The 21,495-nt window shown below is 53.6% G+C and overlaps 1 protein-coding gene across 4 annotated transcripts; it reads right to left on the reverse strand.

Annotated features, from left to right (window-relative positions):
- Window positions 1-960: 960 nt before the first annotated feature.
- LOC106148875 lies at window positions 961-12,917 on the reverse strand. Of its 4 annotated transcripts, XM_013515805.1 has the most exons (3): window positions 12,406-12,917; window positions 11,937-12,105; window positions 11,596-11,686 (listed from the first exon to the last, which is right to left on the reverse strand). In XM_013515805.1, the coding sequence occupies exons 1-3, from the start codon at window positions 12,897-12,899 to the stop codon at window positions 11,618-11,620; spliced, it is 732 nt and encodes a 243-aa protein (XP_013371259.1). In that variant the 5' UTR covers window positions 12,900-12,917; the 3' UTR covers window positions 11,596-11,617. The 4 variants fall into 4 exon arrangements, 3 of the variants coding, with proteins under 3 accessions (XP_013371271.1, XP_013371266.1, XP_013371259.1); XM_013515817.1 differs by lacking the exons at window positions 11,596-11,686; window positions 11,937-12,105 and adding an exon at window positions 961-1,353; XM_013515812.1 differs by lacking the exons at window positions 11,596-11,686; window positions 11,937-12,105 and adding an exon at window positions 4,265-6,213.
- Between the last annotated feature and the right edge of the window lie 8,578 nt (window positions 12,918-21,495).

Consider the following 21,495-nt stretch of genomic DNA (forward strand, 5'->3'; position numbering starts at 1 on the left):
TGCTCCACTCTGTACTGGTCCCTGCTATCCTGAGCCTCCCTCAGGGAGAGTGAAGCCAGGCGCAGGCCTGCAGCCCTCATCCCCTACTTGGCTGGGGACAGGTTCACTATCCAGCCTCTTCCTGGCACTGCGTGTAGAAACCACTGAGACAGCCCAAGCGCCACACCTTTCTCGTGTGTCCCTCTCTTGCGCTGAAGCTGACGTCCGGGAGACGGGTGTGTGCGTTCTCCAGTACGCTCCAGCTCAGTGAGCGCTCAGCAGGAGGGCCGAGGGCAACAGCATGGGGAGAGTGCTGGTAATCGCAGTCCAGGTGCCCGTACAGGCATCATTTGTGTGAGGAGAGGAAAATGTAGAAATTACACAAAATCAAATGTAACGGTAAAATGGCTTATGTTACGTGGTACATGCTATGGTTGAGATTTCAAACATTCCCCAAAGTGCCACGTGGTCAGAGCCGACGGGGGCCCTGGGCAGACGGTAGGACTGTGGGGTTGTTGTATTCATCGGTGGCTCGTCCTCTGACTAGTGCACTGCTGCGCACGCCGGTGGAGTCCAGTTAGAAGCGGGTGTTTCTGGGTGCCTGCATTCAAAAGGGTTCTCTCCCTCGCCAGCTCCTTCCTCCTCACTCTTCCTTGGGTCCCATGAGCCGAGCAGCTGTGCCCTCACGCCCTTCCACCGGGTGAGCATGGACTGAATCCCCCGAACCCCCCTTAAAGTTGTGGGTGTCAGGTGTTTTGTCCCAGTGACAGGAAAATGACTAATACAATGCACACATTTTAAAATTTTTTCTTATTTTTAAATTTTGTTTTATTTTATTTTTTTGGTACTGGGTATCAAACTCGGGACCTTGTACTTGCCAGGCAAGAGCTTGTGCTGCTGAGCTATGTCCCTGGCCCCATGCACACATTTTTTAAAAACATTAAATCTCATTTGGTTGATGCATTCATGAGCACGGGCAGCTTGGTGGTCCCTGGTGATTCATTCACCCTCCTCTATTTCTGACACTGGGGCAGGTGCTAGATTCAGAGAAGGCATCAGTTGTTATTCTTGTATCTGAGAACTTACAGGGAAGAGAGAGAGGAAAGCCCAACTTGATACGTGTCGCAAAGTGAGAATGCAGTGCAGCACCTACGGTTTTACAAAAATACAGAACTGCAGATGTGCTACGGCACATCAGGGAGAAGATGGCAGCCTCTGCTTCCGCTCAAGGAGAAGACGGGGTCCGCGAAGTCCGGCCCTGCGAGTGGGCCGGGCGTCGGCTGAGCACTTGCGAGGGACACGGAGAGTGGGGGGCGTGTGCTGCGCGGATGCTGCTGAAACAGTTAGTCAGGTCTGCGCTCCTCGCCTTTTTCCCTGTAAACAGCACACAATGGGCCACATCACCCTGACACATTTCCAGAGATGCAGTGCCTTCCGCTTGGGCCTGAGCGCCCCACCCTCTACCCCAGCCCGGGGCACCCCCCTTCCCAGCAGAAAGTGCTGTCTTCTGATATTTGTGACTCTAGGACCAACCTTCTCACTGCCCACACTTCCTGAGCACAGGACCCTGCCCCTCGGGCCAGGCCTTGGGTGGAGGCGGCCTCCAGCTCCTCCATCCCCAGGCGGTCGGACTGGGGGGCCTTGCACGGTGCACACACTCCCACAGCCCACAGCAAGATGACAGCCTCCTGCTCCATGCGTTGCTGGCTGCAATGCTCCCCAGTGCCCACAGACGAGGTGAAGGATTGAGCAGTGAGGGGGACAGAGTGAGGTACGCTGCTTCCGAGCCCTCTGAAACTGCACCCCACCAAGTCGCCAGCCACCCAGGCCTTCCCGGGGGCTGGCGCTGCAGTCCATTCGTTCAGTTTGTTTCCGTCGTTGCCACAGGTCCCATCTGGGATATCTGGGATGTTCCTGAAAGCTTGTGCCCCGGCCTGCTGCCGCTGGGAGGTGCCAGGACTTCCGAGGGAGGGGGTCTGGCCACCAGGTTGTGGGACACCTGTCTTCTCGTTCTGAAGGGGTTCCAGTGCTTGGTGCCTCCATAGCACACAGCTACCACAGGCCCAGAGGCAGCAGGGACGAAGGGTCCTGACCCAGAGCTGCCAAAGCGGTCGGCTGATACAAACCTCTTTTCTTTTTAAGCCTACTGCCTCCGATACCTGTTACAGTAACAGAAAGCCAGCTAATGCACCACCTCCCGAACAGCTGTGCGGAAGGAGGGGCAGACTCACGGCTAACGGCTGGCCCCGGGGCTCTGGTAGGACAGCAGTCCCACTCTCCCCGGTGCCTGGCCCAAGAGGGCAGCCCAGCAGGGCGGCTTTCTCCACTGTCATGGTGGGTGGCTGAGTGTCTCTCACTCTCTCTCTCTCTCTCTCTCTCTCTCTCACAGACACACACACACACACACACACACACACACACACAAAACAGCCTAGTGACTCTCACTCTGTGCAGACCCAGAAGTCGGGCAGGGTGAACCCTTCCCCAAATCCCATCAGGGGGAGGAGGAGGGCATCGAGCAGATACTGGGTTTCTCTTCAGCCTTTATTCTGCCCTGGGGAGCTTAGAATCCAGACTAGAGCAGGATGTATTAGGCAAAAGCAGTAGCTGATGAGACAAGTAGATGTCAAATGAGGGGCGTGGCTTGGCTCCAGAGAACAAGGGGACTGCCCTACGTGGGCGGGAAGACACCCGAGCAGAAGCAAGGGTTTAAATGAGAACTCCGTGGTGGCCCCGTTTGAAGGGACAGGGAGAGAAGGGGAGACTGGGCAGGTGAACCCAAAGTGAGGTCAGCTCTCCCCTTCCAGCTTGGTCGGTTACTAAGTTCTCAGGTTTGGAGCCTGAGAAGTTGTGACAGCAGCCGGACTTCGCGGTTTGGTGCAAACACATCTGCTTTACACAGGTCAGCAGCTTTCACAGAAGAGCCAGCCCTTTACCAGCACCCGCCTCTCCTTTCCCGGCCCTCTGCCTCAGGGCCTGTGGCAGCAGCCCCAGCTGGCGCACGAGATACTCATGTTCTCGTCTTTAACCACGGCAGTTCCTGAAGATAAAGCGAGAACGGGAAATGAGGGACTAAAGACCCCCAGCATTCCAGGAACGGAAGGGCAAGGCTTGCTTGCTGTAGGAGCTCGATGGGTCTCCTGGGCCACTTCCGGGTGTGGTTACAGTCAAGGCCTTAGAGCCCTGGTCTCTGAGCCTGTCTCCCCCATGTCCAGCATGTCACTGTGGTCCCACAGGGGGACAGGAGGCCTCGTCCTTGGTGAAGGGGCCAGGCCTGGCTGTGAACACCTGGGCTGTGGACACTGCCCGGTCCAGATGGAAGTGGGTGGACTGGGGACACCACTTGGTCACCGTTTTCCGAAGGCTGGCCGCCGTGGCTGCTGTCTGCGTTTTCATTCCGCACGTAACAGGAAGCCTGTGGCCTCCTCGAGGTGCGCAGCTGGTGGCTGAGGCTGTCTTGAGACTCTGCCTTTCCGTCTCCAAGTCCAGCTCTGGGGCACCGGTGGGGCATCTGGGAGCCACGTTGACCTCACATGGCTCTGCTGCCTGTGACCCTTCCCTGCCACGTGCTGAAGGTCAAGGTGCAGATGTCCACATGCAGCCCTGAGGGAGCGTCGCTCTGAAACCCCAGTGCTCTTGCTGCAGTGTGCCGGAAACCCCGGGGGCCACTCAGCCTGGCCCCCGTCTGCACCCACCAGGAATGGGGACTTGTATTCTGTGGAGAATTAAGATGATCCACAGGTAAACACATTTAAAATGCAGTTGTTGATTAATCAAATGCTATTTATCGAGTACTGCATGTGGGAGTAGCAATGCCTCTAGTATAGGTGTATGATGTGAGAATAACAGGAAGACTTCCTCTCTCACAGAGCTCACACATCTAGAGGGCGGGCAGGTGGTGTGTTCAAATCACACACACACACACATATTGCATTTTTTTTTATTTTAAAGAGAAGAAAAAAATCAATAAAAATGATACAGAATCTGAAAACAAGCTGATAGGAAATGAACAATGGTTATTATAGTACATATTGTTGTCTTCAAAGTAGTTGCTCAGATTACCAGGTACAGGCATGCAAAGTTGATCAAACAATATAAGCACCAACTGTTCCTTTCAATGAACTGATAGAAATTACGAGGACAGTTATCTTAGCTATTTCGTGTATAAATACATGTCTTCTTTTTCTCCTTTCTGCCATCCCAGTTGTTCTTTCCTTTTGAGCAGTTTCTTTCCCTTTCACTGTACCTATTGTACCTTTTGGATCTTATTTACTCTTTCAGTTTCTTCCACTAAGGATAAAATATGGTGTTTACACATGCGGGTCTGATTTATCTCACTTATGAGTATGGTCTCTGTTCTTTTACCAGGCACTGGCCGACCAGGATGGCCTAAGCTACACGCACGGGCAAAGTCCTTTATGATGCATTTTTCTCGAGCTATGACCCAGGGTGAGCTGACCGAGAGCTGTCTAAAGAATAGGACGTTAGGCTGGCATGGAGGCACAGGCCTGTAATGGCGGCACACTGGGAGTTTGAGGCAGAAAGAGCCCGGGTTTGATCCCAGCCTGGGCAACTTAGTAGCTTATTGAAACCCTGTCTCCAAATAGCAAACCAGAAGTGAGAATGCAGCTCAGCCTGGAGAGCTGCTGGTTCAATCCCCAGTAGGACAGGGAAAGAAAGAATGGAATGTTGACTGGTTCCAGAGAGTGAGGTGTGTGGTAAAGTCCGAGGCAAACGCCGCGTGCGATTCGGATTCAGGCTGTGTGCGTCTGGGCCGCGGCGAGGCCTCACACGGGGCCTACTCCATCTCCTTCCTTTTGAAGTCTTTCACGTCTGCTGGTTCTCGCTCCCCTCAGGTTTCTCAGGATATTGCAGCCTGCTGGTGAATGTCTCACGTAGCTCTTGGCTGTCACTTCACAGAAAAGAAAACATAGAATGACCTCAGGCTAATCGCCTCTGCATCCGGGCGGGCATCGGGAGCCGCTGTCAGCTCGCTTCCCTGTCTGTCCTCAGCAGGCCCGGGTCTGACGTCTTGTTTCCCTGCCTGTGAGCTAAGCCTCGTGTGTGGGCTCCACGGCGGTGTGGTGACCAGCCAGCCGAACTCCTCTGTGGCCTGCAGCTCTGGTGTCCTCAACTTGACACCGGAAATGGAAAATCTCAAATGCCCATCGCTTTTGCATAGCTTCCCAAGGCATTTCTTGATGAACAGACACTCTTACAAACTCATCATTAGAACGCTTTGCCATGAAATGGACCAGAAGCCGCGTCTCCGTAGTGGTCGTTCCCGGGCATCTTTTACCCTCTTGTGTCTTGAGTGAGTAATGCCCAGGCCTTTGCCTCGCTTTCCTTTCGGTCATCACTGCAAAGGCGCGATGCTGAGTTAGAATATTTTGAGGTTTATGGTTAGGGTTCAGATCCGGGGTGCCCCCCAGACCTCGCTGGTGCTCAGAGTTGTGGCTTTCGGAAGGCAGCTGGGCCTCAGGAGGGCGGCTTGCTGTCACGGGCAGGGCCTGCTTAGAGCCGGGTCACCGGGGCGGGAACTGGAAATGTTTGTCCCCTTCTGCCTCTTGCTTCCTGTGTGCCATGATGTGAGCGGCTCTACCCGGGCCTTCCTGCTTGGAGCCGGTGGACCACGGACTGAGTCCTCTCCTCCTTTAATTGGAGAGTGTGGGGCACGTGTCTCTGGAACCAGAAAGTGACCGGGACAGTTACCACTTGGAAGAGGAGAGGCTGCTTACTGGGAGGGGAACAACATTCCGGTAAGAAGGAAACCGAGCCTGTCCTATACTAGGAATCGAGCTAATGTGTAAGGTCTCTTGCATTAGGGAGAACCTAGTAGAAAATCTTCACTTGCTAACTATGAACCGAATGACAGGGAGGACACAGCAGTGATAAAAATAAAGTCACTTCCTTCTCAGCATCAGCACTGGGATGCAGGGATGGAGGGAACAGATTGGGCCCTCACTGTCCACAGCCTTCAGGTCTGCAGTGTGCTTTGCCTGGACCCAGGACTGGGGTCTCCTGCCCGGCGGCATGGCTTCCAAAACACTCCACAGGCCAAGCTCCACAGCGTCACCCAGCTTTCACATTGGACCCGGCAATGGAGCAGGGCGCGACCCAGGGATGCACGGCTTCTGTAGGAGGGTGCTGGCCTGCGAGTCCCTGCTGCAGACGATTCCAGGACAACACCACGAGTGACGGGGTGTGACCGATGCTCGGGCCAGGGCGGGCAGGCTGGGAATGAGAGAGGATCAGTTCAGATTCTTTTGACACTGAAGCGGGGAGGTTCTGGCTGCAGCCGGATGTGGGGTTCAGTCTGAGGCTTTGAGGTGCATCCAGATACTCGGCCTGGACAGCTGCAGCCCAGCCCGGCGGCTTCCCAGGCCCCACCAGGCTTAACCAGCTTGCTCAGTGGCTCTGCTGTCGGGCACCCCTGGAGCTGAACCTTCCAAGCCTGGCTCCTCATCTTTCCCTAGTGACTGCTCCCCAGCACCCCTCGCCCACACGACGGCAGCCTCAGTTTTCCCGCTATGCCAGTCACTGGGACATCTTGTAGGAAATCTGGGCCTGTCCGCAGAATCCTCCGTGTCCGAGTTCTGGTGCCTCTGGGGCGGGACACTCCTTCTGCAGGTGCTGGAGACCGAGGGGAGAGAGCCCCCACCACTGCAGGGTCTCTTCCCAGCCCCAGGTTTGCCCTTCTGCGCCTGTGTCCCCACCCTGCTAAAGGGGGATGATCGCAGCTTCTCACGGGTCCGATGATTTAAAGTTTAAAAGTGGGGGAGGAGAAACAGCGGGGTCTCTGCCAGGGAGGGAGTGTGACGTCTTCAGGACACCGTGGCCTAGCTCCTGGCCACCTGCACCCTGAAGGGCTTACCGCTTCCCCTGCAGCACGACTGCCCTGGATGGGAGTGGGATCACGAGCCAAGAGGGACAGTGACAATGCCAGTCCCTGCCTGGCTGTGTTCACCGAGCTCCGAGGGGTTTCCAGTCCAGAAGGGTGGGGGAGGACACCCAGGACGGCCTTTCCCTCGTGGGGAGGAAAGCGGCTTCCTCCTGTCACGTCATGCAAAGAGCTGCCCACGGGGAGGAGAATTTGCACATATGCAAACATTTAAACGCTGCCCCCAGTTTTGGTGTCTTCTTTTATTGGTCCACCTCTGCCGCACACAATTTGCACATTCCTGAGGGGAGCTGGTGCGTGGATGGGACACCACAGCTCTGCTGTCTCTGCCCTCTCGCCTTGCTGACAGCTCCTTCCAGCGCCTGTCCCCTTCGCAGTTCCAAAGCGCTCTTAGCATTTTCCATCCCTGCCCCACCTCCTCTCCTCCTCCCACCATCTCCGTTCCATTTGAAAAGCGTGCCCCTACTTCCTCTTTGCTATCTTCTGTTTTGCTGTGTCCATTTGTAAGAGAAGCCACGTGATGTTTACGCCTGTGTGTCTGACTTACTTTGTTGACTGTTATGCTCTCTAGGTGCATCCATTTTCCTAAAAACGGCTCAAATTTATCCCTCTTTATGACAAAGTAGTGTTCCACTGTGTGTGAAGACCACGTTTTCTCCATCCCTTCAGCTGTTGATGGCCATGCAGGCAGCCCCCAAGACGCAGCTGTTATGAGCTGTGCTGCCGTTAGCAGGGCTGTGCGTGGATCAGTGTAACGTGCAGCTCTTTCGGGAAGATGCCTAGAATGGGAACAGCTGGGTCAAGTGGAATTTCTAGTTTTAGTGTTCTGAGGAATCTCCACGCTGATTTCATAGTGGTGGTACCAGTTTACATGACAGCCCACAATGTCTGAAGGGTTCCTTTGCCCCCACAGCCTTGCCAGCCTTTGTTATTTGGCACTGCCCCCCTCCCTTTAAAAAGATCTTCTCCCTGACTGCGAGTGGCCGTTGCGGTGTTTTCACCCCCATGCGGGTTGCCGACACAGGCTTCCCTGTCACTCGAGGGCGTGGGTGTCCCTCTGCGGTCCCCTGCATTAATGCAACACGTTGTTGTCACCACACAGCTGTGCCTTGCGGTGCTCTCTTCATGTCCGGGTCACCGAGGGGGAGAAGGCCCTGTCCCCATCCCAGAGCATTCTGGAGCCAGGGGAGGCCTGCAGGGGGCCCAGGCTCCTGGACACAACTCGAAGGACAGCAGGGAGATGGGCAGCAGACACCTGTCTCTTCAGGCCTGGAGAAACGGGATGCAGAGTGAGTAAGAGACGGGTCTGGGGTGCAGGTGATGTGGCAAAGATGGCCAGGTGCTTCTGTGCAAGGAACTGGGGACCGGGGACCAGGAGGCCCAGCGGCATAGGGAGGGACTGCAGAAGGGCCGGGGCTGTGGAGGTGCTGCTGCCACCTGCCCGGGTCTGTGAGCATGGGCCGTGGAGCTCAGGGCCAGCTTCCGGCAGTGCCAGGCAGGGTTTCTCTCACTGAAAGCCAGGCGGGTGCCAGCCCCTCCTCCTCATGCCCCTCACCCCGGGTGTTCTGCATCCACTGCCCACTGCAGTCCTTGGCTCTCTGTCCGGCAGGTGCCCTGGTGCTTTCTCCAGCTGAACACAGCCGACATGGGGTGGGCGTTGATGGGCTAGTAGGCCTACTTTGGGCTCTTTTGGGGACTTCCCTCTAGCTGGCTTTCAATTGCCTTATAGCTCTTCTCTTTTTACCCAGTGCTCTCGCCTTTATCGTATTACTATCAAACCACAGTTTTAATCAGGACATTGTCTCATGGACCCAAACATCACACACACACACACACACACACACACACACACACACACCTCTCTGAGGATTTGTAATGTCCACAGTAAAGGTCAACCCCCTTTGCCAGGTGTGCAAGGACCCCACAAATAAGTCTCAAATCCCACTTCCAGTTCATCTAGTTCACTTGGCCACGCGATTCCTATCCTTTCTCTTTCTGATTGTGCCCAAATGTCACCATCCTCCCAGCCCTAACGTAAGCACCAGCCTCCCTCACGGGCCCTCCTGAACCCGAGTCCCCAGCCGAGCCCTCCTCCATGTCAGGTCCTTCCCTGCACCTTCCCCGCTGATGGGATCAGCCAGCAGGACTCAGGGCTTCTGTACGGAAGCTGCCATGTGGGAGTCAGGGCAAAAGACGGAACCTCTCCCACAGGGTGAAGCCAAGAAACAAACACAGAGCTGTTGAGAGACTGAGTGGTTCAGTGTACACGAGGCTGCTGGTCCTGCTGTCCCTGCACATGCTCGTGGGGAAGGCACCGGGCAGGGGCCGTCTATGGGAAGCAGGGGATCGGTTTACACTGCGGTGGCTCGTGTATGTGGATGGATAACTGTCAAGAAGTAAACTTCAACAATACTGTGATAGATCACACATTTTTTCCCGGCCGCCAGCTGAAAATGGAAGCTGTTACTTCTGCAGTGTGTATCAAGACAGAAAATAAAAGCCTTTAAGTGATTTGTAAAAACCTCCTTTTAAAAACTGTGTCAAGAGTTCAAACTAGGGCACGGAGGAAGGCCTTAGCTGAATGTGTGACAGCCCCAGTTAAGATCCGCAACTTTCAGGGCCACTGTTTGAAAGCAAGTTTCAGCAATCACCTTGCTCTTTCCACATGACGGTAAACAACATTAGTCAAAGACCTACTGAGAAGGAGCCAAGTGTTTAGTTAGGGAAATAACCTTTCTCAGGAAAAAGTGAAATAACAGCTTAAGGATAAATGTATTCCTCGTCTCTGGAGGAGAAATCCAGCATCAAATAGACATAGTAGTTTCAAGCTCTGCTGAGCCTGAGTCATCCTGTTAATGGGGATGGCATTATGTTTGAAACAAATACAAATTATTTTCCCCTCACCTGCAGAAACTCCTGAAGCACATGCTCCATTCCCAGTCCTTGAGGTCTTAGGAAAGCTGCAGTAGTGTTAGACCATGTAGAGTAGAACGCTGTCCTGCTGATACCTGACTTGCCATTGTAGTAGGTCTGTCACTGAGCGGGCAGTAACAGGTAGGGGGCCTGCAGTTCTCTCCTGTTCCTGGAAATGACTCAGGTGGCCTGATGGTTGTGCTAGCCAGCTTTCTAATCACCAAAGCACAATGCCTGGCATGCACAGCTTAAAGGGAGAGAGGTTTTAGCTCAGGATTTCAGGAGATTCAGTCCATGGGCTGCTGGCTCTGAGGTAGGAACAGCATGGTGGAAGGAAGTGATGGAGCAAAGCTGCTTGGTTCACTATGGCCAGGAAGCAGAGGAGGAAACAGTGCCAGAGGGGCAGGGGCAGGGCAGGGGCAGGGGCAGGGCAAGGGTAGGGGCAGGGCAGGGGCAGGGGCAGGGGCAGTCGCCAACGTCACCCTCCACGGCCACCCAGACACACCTGGAAGTGGAATTACCGATCTCTCCAATGGCTCCCAAGTTAATCAAGTTGACAATCAACTTGTCACACAGTGGAGGAAAAGGCAGCCTCTGGGTGGAGAACTGCTCGTTTTGGGGCATTTTCTCTGGTTCTGGGCTTGAGGGAGGCGTCACTGATGGGTGAACATTTCTCACTCAGCCCACAGGCACCTGATCTCATGAAGCTACAGTGCTCCTGCTGGCCTTGCTGGAAGCTGGCCAGCGTTTCTGCCGGGGTGCTGTGGGCGTGGGCCTCCAAGGAAAGGGATCCCCAGTCTAGAGCCAAATGTCCTGGGTTCAAGCCCAGGGCTTCATTTGTTTCCCTGACAAACTTCTCTGGGAGTGCTCATTATGTTATGGACACCCTCACTTCTTTCTCTCCATGACAACGGCATCATGTGGTTCCCTATGGCCCATACGGACAATGAGGGAAACGAGGCAGGGAGTGCCTGAGTGAGTGCCTGTCTCACCAAGCGAGTGGAGGAGCCCACACTGGAGATGGTGCTCACAGTCGAGGTGCTAAGCAGCCCCTCTCCAGCTGCAGGGCTGTGTGCAAGCCCTGCCCTGACCTGGGAAGATTTCCTGTGTGAGCGTCACCCTCTCCCACAGAAATGGAAAGGACAGTGTGGGCCAGGGGATGCGACGCTGTTTGTCTGGAGGGCTGATTGAGGAGCAGCCTGCTGGCTGCTCTTGTAGAGCAGGAAGACAGCAGTTCAGAAGTGGGGGATTAGTGAGGAAAACCAGAAGCGACGTCACCCCGGCTGCCCTCAAAGCCAATGAGGAAGCTCTACTTGTGTCACCCAAGGAGCAGAGGCTCGTGACAAGCAGGACCATGTGAGAGAGCACAGTGACAGGAGCCTCCGCTTCCAAATTTTGGGGTGAGGTTTGCACATGCAAATGAAGGGAGGGAGGGAGGGAGGGAAGGGAAGGAGAGAGAGAACCTCAGTCTCATTAGGTAACATGGCCCAACGGCCCCACAGTCAGGATGGCTCCAGCCCAGGAGCATCCAGTCTTTGAGGAAAGTTTCCAATGCCTTATTGCTCCTTGATGACGAGACAGTGAAAACCTAGGTTTCAAAACCTCACCCATTAGAAAAGAAAGCTTTACGAAACACTGCTAACGCACAAAAGATAAAACTGGCGGTTGAGCTAAGAAAATAAAGCAAGACAAGGCTGAGACAGGAAAGCGCATGCCCACTCACGCTGATGGGTGCGCTTCCTGGCATCGAGGCAAAGGTGGACCCACACAGAGGTCCCCGGCTTCCTGGGATTGTTCTCACTTTGCAGCCGTGTGACAACACACTCACGTAAACACTGGGGCTTTTACTTTTAGTGTGATGTTCCCTAATTCCACGGGAGACTCGATGCTTTCCTAGAAAATAGGCTTCACGTTAATTAGGTACTTCTGTCCAAGTCTAGGCTACCTTGCTTCCAGCACATTTAAGGCAGGCTAAGCTGTGACGCTGGGTGAGTTAGGTGGATTCAGTATGTTTTTAACTCATGACATTTAAAACTGGCAATGGGTTTGTGGCGACATAACTCCATCATGGTGATCCACAGTGCGATAAGATAAACAAACACAGCCGGAGGGGAGGGGGATGTGTATCCTCCCTGGTTCTTACACGCGAATGGAATTCCCTCCACGAGCCCTCAAACACATGGGTGTGAATTCGTAGAGGCTCCCATGTCGAATGGCCTGTGTTTCCGGAAGGGACTCTTGCAGTACCCAGCAGTGCAGTTTTGTGAAACGTCCGGCAGTGTGTGCCTTGCACAGAGGCCCCCGACGGTCCCCTTTGAGTTGGGCACAGGACAAAGCTTTGGGGTCCCCGAGTCTGTTCCTCCTCACCTGGCAGGTGGGAAGTGGGGGCTGCAGTGACCCTGATGGCCCCTTCCACAGCGAGGAGTCTGGGGACTTAGGAACTGGCATCACTCCCAGCCTGACCCTCGCCGCGTAGGTGACGGGTGTGGGGACCCAGGGGAAGCCGGTTCTGGCCAGGAGGACGTTAAGGCGCCCAACCCACAGGCTCCAGCTCACAGGCTCCCTCCTGCTGTGAGATCAGGGTCTGCTGGCCGGGGCACCGCTGCCATTACCTGTCCGTGCAGTCGTTCTGCGCGTTCGCTGAGTCTGTTTCATCCTGGATGGGAGAGCACCCAGGAGCATCTTCTGCAGCCACGACCCTGGACGTGAAGTGTCTTCTTCTAAGACAGGACATCTGGGAGCCAGGGGTCAGGGGCAGGGGAAGGGACCCGGCAGAGAGGGTCGGAGCAGTGTGGTGGTCAGTGAAGGCGGCATCCGAAGTGCACAGGACAGGAGGAAGGCAAACAGAGATTTGAGAAAATGCAAACATGACATGGAAATAGAGGGTCGGGGTGTGCACTCTCCAAATAGGAGGAGCGTCTGCCTGCTTCCTGTGTGACGGCACCGCACACAGTGCGTAGCAAGCAGCCCTAACCCTGCCGGCAGTCAGGCGCCAGGCCTTGGGCTTTGGCAGCACGGCTGTCTCCCCTCTCAGGTCTGTGCAGCGGGCGCATGGGGGGCGGGGCTGACGATGTGCTCCCAGAGCCGGCGCTAAGGGGAGAGGCATGGCGCAGCCCAAGCGTCTCCTCGCTGTCCCGCAGCAGGAGCAGGGGCTGTCCAGGGCTTGAAATGGAGCCACAGGAGTCAGTTTGAGCGGCCCTTGAGCAGCGCTGTCCCTTCCCTAAGGGGCCTCCTGGGGACGCCTGATTCACCCTGGCTTCCGCCAATTACCTGGTCACCAATTCAGCAGCCTTGAAGTTACGGGGACACAGGCTGGAAATTTTCCATCAGAAAGAGGATGCTGCAGTCAAGTGTGGGTGATTCACCCAGGAGGGTGACGACAGCCAGCAAACGCGAGGTGACTCAGCAGCGGAGGGTGGAGGGGCGGTGCTGTGTGGGTGGCATCGATTTGTCACCTGCATCCCGGCTCAGCGCTGTGCAGCTGGACGGGTTTGCACCTGTGGCACCGAGTGGGTGACGCCCACCTGTTGACAGGGAGCACAGCCTGGCCCGCCAAGCGCTGTGCGGGTTCCCTGCAGAGAGAGGTCGGCTTGCGGAGCTCGTGAATAACCAGCCCAGAGAGTCAGTGCAGGTGATCGACTCACTCTGCTGAGTCATAGACCCGCAGTGCAATCTCCAGGCAGGAAAGGAGGGTTGCCAGGGCTACCGAACACTTGCTTTGGCACCGGACCAGCGTGTGACCCCGTCTCTGGCCGTGCCTGAGGGGGCCCTGGGGCCCTGGGGTCTGGCTTTAACCTGGGCTCCTCTCTAGTCACAGACACTCGACAAGCCGGCCTCGAGCAAGGCAGGGGCCCGTGCTGCTGTGACTGTCGGCTCCGCAGCATGTAAGGGTTTGGAGATGGCAGGAAGAAGTTCCAGGCGCAGACGCAGGCATGCACCAGGGCCCGGGGAGGGGGCAGGTAAAGGCCGTCCCGGTCCTCAAGGAGAGCGGCATCCACTCGCCCCACCCTGGACCTCCTGTCCCGGGCTCCATGGTCCTCAGATTTGCTCTGAGTCACCTTGGGGTTCAGGAAAGGGCCGGGGTCACCGAGTCACCGCACCTGCGCCTGTCCAGAGGGCCCGGAAGACTAAGCTGTGCCCCCTCCTGGCACATACTCTGAGCCCCCCATGGCTGCAATCGCTTTGTCGTGGCCTGGGTGAGCGAGAGCGGGTCTTGCAGAATCAGCTGGACAGGCTCAGGCCGCAGGCCGGGGACCACGGTGAGCCCGGCCCTCTGCTGAACCACAGGGCGACTCAGCGAATCTGAGGAGCATGGGATTCCACGACAGCAAGGAGTCCAGCTCGCCTCATCTCCCTGGTGCCCACCACTCCTCTGCTTGTGTGCATGTAGTAGACCATGGCCTCTCCTCCCTCGGGACTTGGACAGCCTCGGGCCTCCGGTCCAGAAAGATCTCTGTGCTTCCTGCATCTGCTGTGGGGGTGAACTCTCACTCAGATTGGTTTTTGGTTTAATACCGAGAACCGGACCCAAGGCCTTGCAAGAGCTTTGTCTCCAGCCTCTTCAACAATTTTATTTTGAGACAGGTTTCATGGAGTCTCCAAGTTGCTGAGGCTACATTTGAATTAGACATTCTCCTGCCTCAGCCTCCCACCCACTCATCTCTGAAGACAGAGGAAGTATGTTTTCCCTAGGAGATTCTCTGGTCTCTTTCCATTGTTACTGTGTTGAATATGCTGGCATCAGTTATAACCGTGTGGCTATGCACAGCCCCACGTGCGGATGTGTTATCTCTCGCACAGACTGAGGCTGATGCAGATTTTATTTCCGGTTCACTTCTCAAGAGATAGCACAGACCTGTGTATAACACGCATGTGAAAAGGAGCTAAGCACATAACATAATGCATCAGTGCACTTTTTGTCTTTCCTACCCTCTATCATGGGTTCAGTTATGCACCCACTCCCAAGGATGCTAAAATCCTGACCTCCCGGAAGGGGAGTGTGACCTGCTTTGGAAACAGGGTCAGCAGAGTGGCTTTAATCTGACATGACCGGTGTCCTGACAGGAAGAGGAAGAGGCACAGCTAGAGAGGCAGAGATCAGCGTGCTTCAGCTCAAAGCCGAGAAACACTGAGGGTAGGGGGCCGAGGGCAGGAGGCCGTGAATGGACGGCCACCACCGGAGAGAAGGCAGGGGCAGGGAAGGGATGCCCATCGTGTCTGAGAAAGTGTGGTCCTGCAGGAGCCTCTTTGAACTTCTGGCTTCCAGAACCCGGACCCACACGTTCCTGTACCTCGTCCAGGCCACTGACTAGGGGAAAACTTGTTCTGGAAGTCCTAGCAAGCTGCTGGGACAGACAGTCTCTTGTGTTCTCTGCTGACTGTAGCTCTCCACACAGCTGTGGCCGCCACACCGTGCTTGGGAAGTGGTGTGCTTCCACAACTAAGTATCAGCACCTACCCCCGACAGCCATAACCACAGCTGTCTTTGGTCGACCTTGCTCTCCGTCATGGGTGCGCGTGCATTCTGCTCCCTGCTGAGCTGCACCAGGGCTCAGAGGAGAAAGAAGGAGTGGGTCAAATATTTGTAAAGAGAGACTGTAAAACGTACTTCCCTAAAGGTACGCTTTTTAGAAAACCGAGCAGAAGTCTTTTGAGAACCTCTGCATCACCCAAGTGTGTTTGTGTGTGCGTGTGTGCGGCTCTGCAGGGCTGCCGTCCCTCAGACAGAGGCGCTGTAAAGCTGTGTCATGAAGCATCTCCAGAGCACTGCCTCTGCCGGCTTCCGGTCTTTGCCAGGTGACCCAGGGATTTTTAAACAACACTCCCAGGGTCAGGGTGGTTCCTGGTATTGTTTACAAAATGGCCCCCAACAGTTACAACTGATATACCTGTAGTGTTTATAGTTAGAATTATAGGTCACACAGCTCTTGATAAACACTGCCGAGAACTCGGTTTTCCGTGTGTGTGTGTGTGTGTGTGTGTGTGTGTGTGTGTGCGCGCGTGTTCTCTCATGTGGGGTCTGTGGCAGGAACAGGGGGCCGCTTGCTGCCTGCTGACCCCGCTCCTGGACTGCTGGTGGGAACGGTTTCTGGGCTGCGTCCTGGAGCGCAGAGCCGCTCTGGCCTGTCTCTCCCAAACGTGGGTCTTCCTGACTTACCTGTGAAGGGTTTTGGTTCTGGGTCCTTCTCACTCGCGTTAAATTCCCTTGATTTGGGGACGGAGCAGAAGGGGGGACTATGGCTGGAAAGCCACCCAAGCCAGACTGCGGACTCCTCACTCTGGAACGTGACAGAGCCCCTCCCCTGCTCCCCTGCTCAGCAGTCACCTCGTTTGGAGTTGGCCTTGTTGCCCAGGTGAGGGCGGTGAGCAGCTTGCGTGGGGATGAGGCTGTTGAGAGACTATGTGGTGACTGTACCCTGCACCATGCTGACAGGAGCAAAATTCCGCGGGAACAGCAGGAAAGGCAACTCAGTGTTCCTGAAATCTCCCAGGCATCGTTCTTCACATGTGAAGGCCCGGCATTGTCACCCTTGAAGTACGGCCAGTGAAGACCTGGGCTGGGGCCGAGACTGATGCCACACGACTCCCCTGCTGTCTCCCTGGGGGAAGGCAGACTCTGCTTGTGGTTTGGGAAGGCGAGGAAGAGGACACACTGGGAGAGGCGACCCCACTCTGCCGTGTGTGCATCAGCGGGAATCACTCAGTGGAGGCTGTTTTCTCTCTAGTTCCCTAAACTCCTCCCATGATTTTTTTGCTAAATCCAAGAAATGCAATCCAAGCGAGGTGCAAAATAAATACAAGTGATGCTGATTTTCTGATAATGTCCAAAAATGCTAATTGAGAATTAGTCTGTAAGGAATCCTGGGAAATCAAGAGGGCGAGCATTTCAAGTTCTTCCCAATCATCCTCTCAGCAGGGAGAGCAAAGCAAGCTCTCAGGATTCGATTTTTTCCGGAAAATTCCATTTTTGCCCAGGTCACGCAAAGACATAGATGTTCGCGTCTGAGTGTGCACTCTGACAGCATCACATACTAACCAGGATGCCCGGACACAGGTGTTTAACCTTTCTGTGCTTCCGTTTCCTCCCACGTGAGCGGAAACCATCAGCCTCAGTTCCAGCTTGTTGGGGCGAGTGAAGGGCACAGAGGTCCCCAGTGCGGGGCCAGCAGGCGGTAAACAGCCATTTCCCACCACCGTGGCTCTGATTCTGGCTGATGCTGCGGTGGCTACAAAGCCCTGTCGTTCGCCAGGCACTGCTGTGGCACCCTGTTTAATCCCTTTCAGCACCCGCAGGCTTCTCTCAGGGAACGGCCGTGTTACACACACAGACACGCACACGTGTAATCCATTGCTGCCTCATGTTCCAGGAACTGACTCACGGCTTGCTGGAGAAGTGGGGAGGACAGAGCTGAGAACACACGTGGAAGGTGTGCTGGGGAGAACCCAGGTTCACTGGGTTTGACCCTCGAGTCTTTCAGCTCCATCAAGCTGGCACCCCACACTGTCTTTCCTTGTCTTATTCCTGTCGGCAAGTTAAACATGAAAATTGCACATCTGTAGGCCCCTCACACAAGAGGAAGGGTGATAGGTTTTGAACTCCGGTTTTGTCTCCAAATTGGTCCCAGGGTAGCACATAAGTCAAGGGGCTGTTGGAGTCCTGAGCACAGAGCTGTGAGAGTCCTTGGGTGTTTAAAGAGGGTGCACTCCACTGGCTGTGGGATCACAGAAGGGAAGGACGGGGCTCTGGCCAGGACACCAACAAAAAAAGGCCACAGACTGAATAACTTTTAGCAGGTATAGAAAAACTAATAGCAGACACAAAGATTAATTCAGAGTAATAATTAATACCATTTACCGAGCACTGATTATGTGTCAAGGGTGGTCTGAGCGAGTTACCTACATTATCTCCTTTCCTATTTTCAGTAGCTCCAGCATGTAGGGACTTAACGTACTTTATAGTGGACACAAAAGACACTCAGGAAAGAGGACTTCCAGAACTGCTTCAGAAAGAGGCACTAATGATGGGATACGTGAATTTGAAGTGAGGGGGATGCATGGCAACATGCTTTTGCCTGTTGTAATTATTTTTTTGAATTCAAGCATTCACTGTATGCTTTGGTCACACCTTGTAGATGAGGCTGAAGATCACCCAGGCCGTGAGGAGGAGGCTGGCACTACAGGCCAGGAGGTCTGGTCTGCAGCCCACAGAGCTAAAGGCAAAGGGATAAGAAAGCATGCAGAGGAGGCAGGCATGGCACGAAGCAGATGGAAATGTTGGGACAATGCTACATGGAAGAAGCAGTAGCTTGGGTAATAAACATCAGGAAGGGCTGAATAAGTCTGGGATGTGCCTCAGTGTAGACCTTGCCTAGCACGCACAAGGTCCAGGGTTCAATGAGGGGAGGGGCCATGGGGTAAATAGCGGGATGATTTTAACCAAGACGTGTAGAAGTACGCTGGAAAAATCGAAAGAGCGCCAAACACCTCAGTCAGGCACAAGGGGGTGGAGTTATGGAAAAACTCAAGGACAGAGCTGAGAGAATTACTACTCCTGGTGCGGGAGTTTAAGGAGAGGAGAAATAAACAGGGGAAAGGGCAGATTTCACCAAATAACGACTGGTAACCTTCTGGGATTAAAGGAAGTTGTAGGATGGAGATCGAAAAGTCCTGATCTGCTTTCTCTGTAAGTGGGACAAAACCAAAACAAATCAGCCTGGAGAAAGCACCCCACAGGGACACACAACCCAGCCTGCAGGGGACAGTGCGGGTAGTAGCACAGCGAAAATGAGATCAGGGGCTCCCGGAGAGCAGCTGGGCAGGTGCATTCGCCTTCCTACCAGAAAGGGAAACTGCTGAACAGGAAATTGGTGGGAAAGTCAAACTGTAGGTCTTGAGTAACAAAATAAAGAGAATTGTAGGAAATGAATCCTAGAATAAATAATATTTTCAGCCATTGGAAAACAGCAAAACTCTACTTAAAGAGCAAGAAGGAGAAAAAAGAAACAATAATAATGTTTAATGAATGAGACATAAATACAAAGAATTGTAATGTGAATAAGCTGAACTCACCAAAGGACCTTCATTCTCAGATTTGGTGGATGATGAAAACAAATAAATGAATAGTTTTAGCAGTTAATCATCATCAGGAAACACAAGACAAAAAATATATATATTGCATTTTTTAGATAAAGGTATTTAAGGAAATATATTACCAAAGATAAACCAGCAATAAAGTTAAGGCGGCAATTTGGTTAACAGGCAACACAAAATTTGAGGTTCAATGGTCTTATGACCATTGGTTCTTGTTATAAGGAACCAAAAGGACATGACTCATATTACACACTGGCAAAAATAGGTAATAGTGACAGTAGGTGTGCACATAGCCCGAAAAGCAGAGATCGATTCTGCCAAGGTCACAAAGAGCATCATGAGAACAAAGGATGTGTCAGCTGAGGTAGGAAACCACCGTGACTTCTAAATCACAAACCAGCATGGACAACATTCTGCAACCATAATCCAATAAAACTGTAATGAAGTAACGGAAGGATTGTTTAGAAAATCTCATACATGGAGAAACAAACAAAACTATATTGAATAACGCTTGTGTTAAGAAAGAAATGAGAAGTGAACTTGGGAAATACTCAGAATTGAATAACAAGCAGGGCACTGCATGTCAAAGTTTGTGGGAAGTGGCTGCCTGTGGACACAGAAAGAATTTGGTGGCTGTGGCTAAATTTATTTGAAACAAGAAAAATGAAAAAGCAAGACAGCTCAGCCTCCAACTCAAAAGGCCAAGGAAAAAAGCTAAAAGTAAACATACAGCCATGGGAGAAAATTAAAATTTGCAAAACTCAGTAAGATTTCTGAAAAGTTAGTAAGAAAAATGATCTCTGCGGAAAAGGAACTTTAAAACAATTGGAAGAAGAAAGGAGAACAACTGCAGATTCTACTGATTTAAAAGGAAGAATAGTGCTCTGATGTGTGTACACATCACATGTTCTTCATCCATTCGTCTGCGGATGGACTGAAAGGCCACTCCCAAGACCTAGCTGTTGTGAGCTGTGCGGCAATAAACTCGGGTGTGCATGGATCTCTGTGATGAGAAGTCTTTAACCTGCTTCGGAAGATGCCTAGAAGGGGAAGAGCCGGGTTGAATGGAATTTCTACTTTTAGTTTTTTGCAGAGTCTCCATATTGATTTCCACAGTGGAAACATGAAATATAAATAAAGAACAAAATAAAAGCTATACAGTAGAGGGGCTGGGGATTTAGCTCAGCGGCGCAGCACCTGCCTGGCAAGTGCAAGGTTGTGAGTTCGATTCCCAGAACTGGGAAAAAACCAAAAAACAAAACAAAACAAACAAACAAACAAACAAACAAAAAAGCTCTACAGTAGAAAGTGGGGAGATGGATCTTTGCAGACAGGGAGAGGGTGAGAGATGGAGGCAGGGCGGGGAAGCGGGGAGGGGGATTGAGATGGACGCAAACCACTCTCCCGAGGTGCATGTAAACAGTATGTACTGCTGATGTGTATTAATAAAGGAAAAAGCTGGAAAAAAAGAAAAGCATATTAGGAATATTACAATACATTTAAAATGTAATTGAAAGGGTAAATTTCTGGAAAAAAAATCATAAAATGCCAGAAAAGGATCAGAACAAGTAATAGAAAAGTTGGGTAGATGGTTAACCATTAAAGAAATTAAAAGGATGCAAAAACTTCCACAAACAAACCAACCAGCCAGAAGGGTCTGGCTTCTTATGAGCAACCACCAGCCCCCCAAGGCCACAGCCCCCTCAGCACGGAGAGTGAAGAGCCCTGTGAGGCTGAGGAGCGGGCCCTGCCATGACCAGAGCCTGGATATTGCTCCTGTGACCTCCTGGTCTTGTCCTGCACCCGGCTGTCACCACGCACCCAAGTCAATGCCCCCCTCTGTCCTCACATCTAATCCCACCCATCCCAGTCTCGAATCCCTGCCCCTTTCTGCTCCCTCGCCCTCGTCCCCTGGCCCCTGCACCTTGGCTCCTGGCCACGTGTCCTCAGCATGGCCTTGCACCCTTCCTCCTCCTCCCTTCGTCTTGCTTTGTGACAGTCACCTGTCTCAGACAGATGAGCTTTGGTTTCTGCCCGCCCTTTGCCTGCATCCCCCTGGCTGGGTCACCTGCGCCCACCGGGTCTCTCAGTTGACATTGGTTGTATGACCTCAGCTGGGTCTGCGGGTTCTGGGGTGCCCTGGTCCCCTGGCTCTTCAGTCACCTGGATGGCTGGCTCCCTGCTGCCTGCTATCCTGGAGCCTGGTCACATGCTTCCCTCAGTGCAGCCGTGGCATCCCCACGTGAGTGTGTTCACCTGTCACCCTGCCACCTGCTCTCCACAGGGTGATGGAGGTTAGTCCCTGCTCTCTCCCTCACACACCATCACTTTCTCCCCACTTCTGGACCCTTCAGCACCACGGCCAGGAGCCTTCTCAGCTGAGAAATGCCCAGTGAGCTCGCTGGGTGCTGCTGCTCCTCCGGGGATCTCTCTGCTTTTCCTAAAAGGCAAAGGCTCTTAACAGAGGCCGCCTGCGTGGACCCTGCCCTTCCTCAGCCCAGCCCAGTGCCAGGCAAGGCCACCCCTCAAGCCCCTGCCTGCAGCATTGGCGGTCGCCTATTGGCTGGTCCACATGTCAGTCGTCCCTTTCCCGCCCACCGGCACCTGTCCCC

This window comes from Chinchilla lanigera, unplaced genomic scaffold, assembly GCF_000276665.1.
Source record: "Chinchilla lanigera isolate Chin_1 unplaced genomic scaffold, ChiLan1.0 scaffold00003, whole genome shotgun sequence".
Taxonomy (NCBI): Eukaryota; Metazoa; Chordata; class Mammalia; order Rodentia; family Chinchillidae; genus Chinchilla; species Chinchilla lanigera.